The following is a 10,787-nucleotide window of genomic DNA, read 5'->3' on the forward strand; positions in this document are numbered from 1 at the left end:
TTGTCAAACTTTTTCTTATAGCCCTCATTGGTGTTGTATATAATGTGCTGGCATTCTCAGGGCAACACTGAGCTAATTTTGAATTTAATTAAGATAAGACCAGCCAAGCAAGCTCTCCTAATTCCATATTATCAGGCCCATCCTGACATCACTATTTAACTGGGAGAGCCCCACCTCTTGCCTAAAGCTTCAATGTGTAAATATCGACCACATTCGGTGAGCTGTGTATGCTACACATCTTGCTTCAAGCAACACATAATTGCTACAGCATGTGTCATTCTCTAAAAGCTAGTTAAGGTCAGTATTCATCAGTGGTTACATATTTGCCTATACATTTTATGCAAAGTTTCTTTAATCTCCTGGTTTCTCAGGCTGTAGATCAGTGGGTTCAAAGCAGGAATTACAACTGTGGAGACAACCGCTACTACTTTGTCCTGCTCTTCTGAAGAACTTGAGTTAGGGCGCAGCTCCATGAACAGCACAGTGCCATAGAAGAGGAAGACACAGATGAAGTGGGAGACGCAGGTGGAGGCAGCTCGCCATCTGCTGGCTGTAGTGCGAATCCTCAGGATTGCCATGATGATGAAGGCATAGGAGACGAGGATAACAATCAGAGAACTTAGCACAACTAAAGAAGCAAACACAAAACGCACTAAATCGTTGATGAAAATGTCAGTGCAGGACAGCTTCAGCAGCACAGGGAAATCACAGACAAAGTGGTTCATGACATCAGGGCCACAAAAAGTCAACCGATGCAAGCAACCTACATGAATCAGAGAGTGCAGAAACCCCCCTATGTATGAGCCTGCAACAAGCTGCATGCAGAGTCTGTTTGTCATGGTGACTGTATACAGCAGTGGGTTACATACTGCCACATAGCGGTCAAAGGCCATGGCTGCCAAGAGGAAGAACTCAGTGCTGCCAATAGCAGAAAAGAAATATAGTTGAGTTAAACAGCCATAAAAAGAGATGGACTTCTTCTTCGACAGTAGATCAACCAGCGTCTTGGGGGAGATAACAGAGGAGTACATAAGATCCAGGCATGAAAGCTGACTGAGAAAGATGTACATGGGTGTCTGGAGGTGAGTGTAGCAACCAACAATAACCAGGATGCTGATGTTGCCCAGCAAAGTGCAAATATAGACTGGCAGCAGTAATAGAAATAGCAGGATTTGCAGGTCAGGGTCACTAGTGAGACCCAACATGATAAATTCAGTGACAGTGCTTTGATTTCCATGCCTCATGGCTCCAATCAGTGGCAGCTATCTGAGAATGAAACAACAAAGACATTGTTTCTTAATTATATTCAAATGACTACTAAAGAGCCTCAGCAGATGTCAAATATTCTACCAACAAATGATATAGATGAATTTTTACTAAATGTTCCCTGTTTGAAAGAATAAGAACATGATTGTGTGTACTTGCTGCCCTTCAGTAGGGACAAACGAGGACATACATGTACTTCCGTCCTGCGAAGAGAGCACACTACAAAACCCATATACGGATAGTAACTGTGGCCTCATTTATGAGAAGTGACGCATCGCTGCGTGAAAGCAGCGATGCATCACTTCTCAGTGCTCCCTCCTTGCAACATGATGATTGCGTCATATTTACAGTATGACGCATCATGTCGCACGGAGTTACAGATACGTCAGTATTTCTGACGTATCTGTAGGCGCAAAAGTGACGCATTGCTGGAGTTTGTCAGAAAAGTGGCGCAACTCCAGCAATGTGTCCTTTCACATGGGGGCAAGCCCCATGTGAAAGGGCCTGCGTCAGTCTTACCCCTGCCATGAGGCAGGTGTAAGATGATGACGAATTTGCGTCCTAGAAGTGGCGCAGTGAAATCTCATAGATTTCACTGCGCCACTTCTACGAGGCTAACTTATGTGGAAACGCCCACCCTGCATACATTATACCTGGTGCAGGTATAATGTGACACAGGGGTTTACAAAGTGACGCATCTAGGTAGATGTGTCACTTTGTAAATATGGTGCAACAAGGCTCACTTTTTATGCCACTGGTGCATCACAAAAAGTGACACACCGGCGGCGCAAAAGTGACGCAAGGGCTCATAAATAAGCCCCTGAATGTTCAAACTGGTGCAAACTGTTGTATTCTGCCAACCACTGGTTCTCTAACCAGTTATTTAACTATGTACGAGTGCTTGCACTTTGAGTAGAGCCACATACGCTCGCTTTTTGTAACCTAATGCAGTCAAAGGTCCACAGAGGAAATTACTTTAAACCAACTAGAGCCTGTCCAGTCTTCCCGAGTTAGGTATCGGCTCATACAGGAACATTCACTATTGTCTGACTAATGCAGGAGTGCATACTATCAGCGGTATCTAATTTGTAAACGTATAACCACCAGGGCCCAAAGTTTTTCTCACAAGCCTTTCGCACCACTGCAGAATGTCTGGGTTGCTGAATATCAATGCTGCCAAGTCGGGATTAAACTCATCCCCCTTGTATTTACAGCTATATACTGTCTCTCCACTCTTGTAGGTTTATATCATCCCTTGTATCTCTCTTTGTCCCTCTTTTCCTCTATTTCTGTTCCCCTTTTTTCTCTTTTCTACTTCTCTCTCTCTCTCTCTCTCTCTCCCTCTCTCTCTCTCTCTCTCTCTCACTCTGTGTCAAAGTATGATTATAAATAAATAAGTCCTGGTCCCCAAAAATGAGTGTCCATGTGCCCAACCTCCGACCACTGGCTCATATTAAGCCTTGGCTATCAGTAAGCACTCATAATTTCTTGTTGGAAAGTGGTTTAGTAGTAGTTATAAGTAGGTACCTACCACTAGTAATAAGGCCACAAACACAATAAAAGGTACAATCAAGGTCTCAATAAATTATTCAGTTGCTCAACCCTTGGTAGCTGGCAAGGTGCAGGCAGGCTTAACTTAGGAGACAGGTGTGTAAAGCATTTAAAAACTCCAATACATTAAATAAGTAAGACACTACACAAAATAAAAATCCAACACGATTTTATGGATATGGATTGTATTTTTATGAACAAATAGACACCAAAACAACAAAAATCCAATGTAGGGAACCAGACATATGAATTTTTCAAGAATAACCACTTCCTAGTGCTTAAAAACCTGTAGAGACAAATTGGGCCATATAGTCGCGCTTGACCAGGACAAAGTCAAAGTATGAGGCTGACTGTGATGGAGCCCTTGTCATATACACTAAGCAGGAGCCCTCTGTCAAAATGTTACCTTTGCACTTAGACATTTTTCTGGAGCTTTTTCTCTCGACCTCGAACGAGGCCCCTTGTCAGGCCGGATACGCGTAGTTTGCTTGGTTTTCTGTGAGGTTCCGGTGAAATACTGGAAGTCTGGAGCTCCGGAGCTTTCAGAGGGAGAAACCTGAGACCCAGGCCGGGTTGCGGTTGAAGGTCGCCAGCTTGACCTTCTTATGGAGCTTCTTACCATAAAGTTTCCAAATGACAACAAACTCTGCATCTTCTTCCAGAAAGTCTTATTGCGGGTTTAAGGTGTCCACAACACCAATCTAGGGGTCTAGAATCTCTTACATGGGCCTTGGGATATTGGCACTACAGTTCCCACAATTCACCTGACAAAATACTTGAAAGTCCACTGGATGCACTCCAGGATGGGATCTTCTTGGTGGCGATGATGCCGGTGGGCTCTGTTAAACTGCAGCTTACAGTGAGTCCACTCCTTAATCCTTCTTGAAGCCAGACAAAGGGGCAGATTTACGTTCCCTGGCGCATCCCTGCAAATCAGCAGGGATGCGCCAGGGAAGATGCGTCAATCAAGTTGCCCTTGCGCCACCGCAGATGCGCCGCATTTACAATGCGGTGCATCGTGACGCATCTGCCGGCGTAAGGTTGGCGCAGTGCTGAAGTTGTGTCGCAAGCGCGACGCATCTCCAGCCCTATTCCAACCTGCCCTATCCCTAACATGGTGTGTCATGCCTTACGCCTGCTTGAAGCAGGCGTAAGGATTTGACGCACCAGCATCGGAAAAGTGACTGCGTGAAATCTTATAGATTTCACTGCATCACTTTTCCAATGCTTTTTCCGACGTAACGCCCACCCTGCATACATTAAACCTGACGGGGTTTAATGTGGCACAGGCTTTACAACGTGACGCATCTCCCTAGATGTGTCACGTTGTAAATCTGTCGCAGTATGGTGCTAGCTTTGCGCTGCCGCTGCGTCACAAAGTGATGCAACGGCAGCACAAAAGTGGCGTGCGGGGCTTGTAAATCTGCCCCAAAGTCTTTGGGGCTTTAGTCCCAGAATGTGCAGCAGCAGTCCTTCAGAGTGCAGACCTTTGGGGTGCAGATCAGGTTTCCAGTAGGGCAGTCTCTCTTCTCCTTGTAGTTTCAGGCAGCAAATCTGAGTTGCTTGGGAACTCTTCAATATTTGTGCAGTATTCTTGGGCCTCAAGCAGGGGTGGCACCCCCGACCAATGGGATGCATGGTGCCACCTAGGTGTATGACCAGTCATCCCAGAGGAAAAGGGTCAAAACTGGTTTGTATTAGGTGAGTCTCATTCTGGAGTAGCACAGTGAGCAAAAAACAATGTGTTAGAATGCTACCTCAAGCAGGTGCCACTGTTTAGACTATTTACAAGTGTTCATTTCATCACCTTTTAGATGTTTGACTCTCGGTAGAATGCATGGAAAGATGGCATGGCTTTCCAAGTCTACTACCGCCGCTGTTTGTGATTTCCCACATAGAGTGCTTTGGAGTGCTTCTATGGATGAAGATTTACTATTTGTTTGTGAAAGTCAGTCACCAGATGGACCGGATTCACAAAGGAAACTTCCACTTTTGGTAATAAAATCATAGTATAATATTACTCCAAAAGCCTAACTTGTATATCTCCACCAAATTAAACAGCTTGGAGGCTGTTCAAAAAATACATTTTGTAGTCCACTTTGTAGCAATTCATTAGCACCACAAATCATACAAGAAACTTCTATTCACAAATTGTGCTCCTAAAGTACTACTGCAAAAACAAACAGTAGTATGTTAGAAGTGAAGTTTATGAATAGCATTATCAGCATGTTTGTATTGCTTGTACTTAATATTAAGGACTTATAGGTGAGTTAAAGATGCTAATTTGAATATTAGCTGTCATCATGTTGAAAGGATGAACACAGGCACTTTACCCCTTATGAGCAGGGGTAAAGCACACAGGCCTTTACAGCCGGTAAAATCAGTCAATGCAAAACTTTGGGGGCACACCATGCAAAAGAGAGTCATTTTCTGAAATTTGAAATTAAAAATGTAGGGAATGTTCCAGTTTTCACAAAGAAATCCAACATATAAATTTCACCTCTTTCTCATACTTTTCATAGTTTTTGTGGGGCACATGAGAAGGTCAGAAGAAAACTTCACCCATCCGTCTTCAATCTTTGCTATGTTGAAGTCTACCATTAGGTGTTTTTGCGCTTTTCACAGTTTGGAGATGCTCTTGGGTTAATGCAACTTTTTAATGGGCAAATCGTGACAATCTCAAAGATACAGGACTGTGCAATAGGAATTGATTGAATATTATTAAGAGGCACTAAATCTACTGGCATTCCCAGCCAATACTCAAAAATGTCTCTACATACAATGATCCAGGTTCTCACTCAACATTAATTTCACCTTCAGATGAATTCCAACAGCAATGTGATCTCACAAACCTGCAGGTACTTGAATTGTTAAATATTTCCATATCATTAGGGTGTGGGAAATCTGCTTCCATTAGAAAATCCACACTAAAATCCTTCACCTAAGAATCATGGAGTGAATTTTCTTCTTTGTAACTGGACTCAAACATGAGTTTCATGATGTGCAAGAGCACTAATACCCAGTAATGCGGAGAATGGGCAACCATTTTAACATATAGCTTCTTTATTTGAATGACTGACAGAGAGTGTGTGTGAGTGTGTTAGCAGTTAATATCATATTCAATAAGAAAACAACTGAAGAGGAGGGAACAGGGAGACAAAACATGAACCTGCACTGAATTACTTGCTTCTTTGAGCTATACAGAGATAACAGCACATCTGGTAACTCAAACCCTGTAGAGTCCGAAACATCCCCTGCATCCCTATTGTGCGTGCCCCATCTTAAAGGATTTATAAATCCATAGTACTGATTTTTAGTCATGGACAAACACAGATCCTGTGTGTGCACCATAGAGAGCAACTGACCTTGACTGTGGTTAGGTGATGCAAGCACAGTGGTGGCAGCATATCGGTTTTGTGTTCAGTAGAATCAGTAATGTGAAGATGCCTTTTTACCTGTGTTACTAGGTCTGCTGGCCCACTCATGTAAAGTTCTGTGTATTTGAGTCACCCTTGGCCTGAGCGGATGGTATACAGCACTAGGCACCATTTAGTTCTTGCGCTTTCATACTGGAACAGTGCTTGATACCTGCAAGTGTGTGCTTGGTTGTGTGTGTGCATGGAGATTGTACAAACCATGGAGACCTGTGGGTTCCATTTTGGAAGTACAGCATGGCCTATAGGCTGTGGATAGGAGAACTGCATCCCATAGACAGGATATATGTATTGCTGACATTCCTGATGACTGGAGTGGGTCACACACCCTGACAGGAGAGAAGCAGAGCATCATCTGTGCACATAAAAGGTTTCTTTGATTCCAGAAAGAGCTAGTAATCATTGTCAAGCAGATGGTGGATTGATAAGGTTTGCACTACCAAGAAATCTGATAGAGATGATAGCTTAATCAGTTGAACCTGTGCGGGGCATATTTCTGGGGAGGCTGACAGCCAACTATGATCCCACGTTACTCCCTTCAACCTGTGTTGTGAGTCACTCGGAATTTAATCCTCTCCTGCTGTGACAGACTGTCCTTTTGACAAAGTTCAGTACAAAGGAGAGAAAATAAACTTCAAAGGAGTTGACACCCCAACATAAAATTTCAAACGCCAGACACTAAATCACTTGTGTCTGGATTTTAATTTAAAAGGTGGGAGCCAGTGCCCAACCTTTGTTGAACATCACTGGCTCTGTGCCTGGAGGGAACAGGAATCTGCAGGGATCCTGTTAAGTAGATCATGGTGATGGAAATGTGAGATGGCCAGCCCTTTTTGAACCTTTGTAGGAGTGTGGGCAACCTGGTCAATCCTACTGAAGCTCATGACTTTGCCCTGGTAGGTGAGCCCTGCTGTGTGTGGCCATGGGTGTCAGGGATTCATTGCGAAGTGCAGGCTGGAGAGAGCCAACATGAATTGCAGGTAATTTCCCATTGGGAGCACTGTTAATGGTGATTCTTGTGCCTGGAGTGGGTCACTGAGGAGACTTGGCTGTTGCCCTTGTTAGTCATGCCAAGGATGCTATAGAGATCACTGCTAGCGTTGTAAGAGGACATCAGACACTGTTGCAGGCCCCCACAAAACTGAGGAGAAGCGACGCAACATTGGGGAACAACTACAAGAGGTCACAGATCCTCGGAGAGAGGAGTCCAGTCCTTCCGGGATTGCTGGCTGACATCTAGTTGGGTAAGACTGCTACATGCCACTGGGGCCTCTGGATACTTGTGCAAGCTTAGCTCTGAGGTGCTGCCGAACACAAAGCATAGACTTTGGGGTGTAGGTGTATAGCATTTGCCACATCTGGGAGTCACCTCCATTACTCAAATAGGGAATAACTACTACTGCTATAACTGACAGAGGGACTCAGGCATCCAACCCTGTATAGTGCAAACACATTGACCTTAAGAGTCCTGTGTGGGTTATTTAGTGTGTCACACATACTTTGTATGTTTATATCAATACTTTTTTTTCCATAAAAGCTACTATTTATTTGACAGTCATCTTACTGCTACTATCCACAGCCCAGCAGCAACTGGCAACTCCAGAACCTTCTTTCCTTAACGTTTCCTGCAGGGAACAATTTCTAACTTTTTATTTAACCCCACACACACCTCTTCCTTCACAAGAGAGAACAAATAAAATGGAACACCAAGGAGAAAACAAAATGTATAACGTATATGGTTATAAATGTAGACACAGTTTAGGATGAAACATAACAAACTGTGAATGCTGAATTTATCTATGCTACATGCGTCAACAAACTGTGAAAGAACTAAACTAAATACATAGATAAGAATGCAATACATGGCTAGAACTACATAGTCATTTTGGGATAGTAGAAACAAATGAGGAAAAATAAATGCAGGGATTGTCTACAATACTAAAAAGATAACATGCTGGAAGTAGGTACCAATACATATCATAATTCTTACATTTAATTAATTCTATGGTATACTTGTTAAATTCCAACAGACTTGTTTTCAATCAACGAGTAATTCTTCTTTGACGATGGGCAATGTTCTTTTTCCAATGTTTAATTCATATCAGCATTATCATCCTTCTTGGTATACATCACCATCTTTTCAAACTTGTCTGATGACTTTGATTCAGGTACAATTGACACAAAACATTTATTCCTAACTTTTCAATTATTAAGTACAATCATGCGGTCCTTTATTTCTTTTACTTTACTGGGTGTTGAGAAACAAAAGAAACCTTTGCAGAAACAACATTTTTTTTTCATTCTTACCCAATTTTCAACACTGCTTGCCAGTTCTCTTTGTGTTTTATCAATCATCCTAAATTTCCTCTGTACAGCCATCTCACATCCATTAAATTTCCCCTTTTTCGATGAATCAACATTTTTCCTGTCCATTAACACTTTATTCATTCTGAATTCAGCAACCCCTCCTCTCGATAATATGAAGGGAGGTACTCCTTTACTGATTTGAGGAGTTGTCCTCATAGCTTACAGCATGTCATCAACCACAGACTTCCAATCCAGACCAATAATGAAAGCTAACTCTAATTGATCCCTAATGACACAATTCCCTCTCTCTACTAAAGCATTACTTCGGAAGGTATTCACACATTTGTTTGGACGCTCATTGAGTCCCATTGTAAGTTACCAGTTATTCTAGATATCCTTCCCTTGCAAATGTTGCAATAAATAAAGAAGTTCATGATTTATCTGGAATTCACACATTCAACACATTTCATCACAGGCCATTTAGATAATGTTGGTGTACTTCCCAAAACCCCAAATATTACTGAAATGTCATAAGCTACTTTGTTCCATGGTGAGTTGCTTTCTACAATGGGAGTGACAGAAGAAGGACGTGTTACTAGTGATTTGCCACTGAATACACATGTCCAACATTTTTTAAGGTAATGTTATACAGCTAATTCTACTGGTAGCTGTAAGAAATATTCTCTAAATCTGTGTTTCATGGCACAGCCACCAATGTGTCCTTCATGGGCCTACTCAAATACTTCCTAACAATTATTCTCCAGAACAACCAAAAGTTCACACCTCCATACAATTCCAATAGCAATAGACAATTCCCAGAAACTCTCTTCTATAGAATCAATTTCTCTTACATATCCTTGCTATATGGCCAGTAATTAGAGACACAGTTCATCACTTACTGTAATTCTCTACCATTAGCCAATGCTTCCATTAATTTCTCTTCTGTCAGAGATCCTTACATGGCATTGCGCACTCAGCTCACAGCACATGCCATGTCTAAATCATCCTTTACCTCTTGCATGTGTTTGCACTCCTTCAAATGTAACTGTGACAAACAATAAGCCAAAAGTTCTTAGCACAAGCCTCATATTCCAATTTATAGTGGAATTCCTGCAATCTACATTGACACTTGGCAATGTGAGTAATAGCTCTCCCACCGCCCTTTATGCTGAACAAATTAACGAACAGGTTGTGGTCTGTCCTAAAAACAAACATGTTGTCCCACACATAATTTTGGAAGTATTTTACACCCCACCACAATCTTCTTTCTCTGTGGTGGAATATGTTGGCTTCGCCACTTTCAAAGTTCTTGATGCAAATGAAATAATCTCTTTAATTCCATTACTTCTCTTCTGCATCAGCACAGCTCCTAGCCAATATTACTCGCATCAGTGGAAATGAAATCATATGTGTCAAACGTTTTAAGATGTCGAGCATACACAATTTTATTCTTGATTAATTCAAATACTTTGTCACACTCAACATCCTAGTCATAATTTTAGTATTTCTTGAGCAGTCTGCATAAACATGCTGTTTTTGTTGGTTTTGTGAGAACACCCTAAACCAACATGGTTTGTTTCTGCAAAATTGGCACCAAATTTTGCCTAATACTCCACTAGGCCCAAAAAGAAGGAAGCTGATCTTTATTGGTAGGCCTGGGCAGATTCTGTATAGCTTCCAATATTCTAACTGCAGGGTGAAAACCTCTTCTAAATAAGAAATGTCCCAAACAATCTACCCGTTCCTGAAAAAATTATGTGGAAAACTGAGGATGCCGCTAACCCATATGGGATGCAGACATAAGTTTCCCCCCTTCAGGAGTGATGAAAGACTTCAGATGTTTTGATTCAGACACAACTCTATCTGATGGTATGCAGTAAACATACCCCATGATGTGAAAAACACAGCTCCATTAAGTGTTGCTAACATTTCATTTAAATTTGATAGAGGCTTGCAATGAACTGATGTATTGGAATTTAGATCTCTCAAATCTACACATATTCTCAGATCTCTGCGTGCTGGTGAAGGTGCCAGTATCTTCTCCTTCAAGGTGACCCCACATGGGTTAGTTAATGCCATCACAAAGCTTTCTCACAATAAATACCACCTAAATATTCATGAATGTAATCGCTGTAATTTCTGTTATTTTTGATGAAATATGTCTATCATTGACAAAACTGGAAAGATTAATTGAGAAATTGTCCAAATTATGGTATAAATAAAGTTCTA

The 10,787-nt window shown here is 41.8% G+C and overlaps 1 protein-coding gene across 1 annotated transcript; it reads right to left on the bottom strand.

The window, feature by feature from the left end:
• Positions 1-308: 308 nt before the first annotated feature.
• LOC146853811 (olfactory receptor 5M5-like) lies at positions 309-1,244 on the bottom strand. The gene has a single exon (XM_085650399.1). It carries the CDS (start codon positions 1,242-1,244, stop codon positions 309-311), a length of 936 nt encoding a protein of 311 aa, XP_085506525.1.
• Between the last annotated feature and the right edge of the window lie 9,543 nt (positions 1,245-10,787).

Source organism: Triturus cristatus, chromosome 4_1 (genome assembly GCF_964204655.1).
Source record: "Triturus cristatus chromosome 4_1, aTriCri1.1, whole genome shotgun sequence".
NCBI classification, from domain to species: domain Eukaryota; kingdom Metazoa; phylum Chordata; class Amphibia; order Caudata; family Salamandridae; genus Triturus; species Triturus cristatus.

Coding starts and splice junctions, on each gene's coding strand:
- LOC146853811 (XM_085650399.1), bottom strand. CDS start 1,244: ATGAGGCATGGAAATCAAAGCACTGTCACTGAATTTATCATGTTGGGT.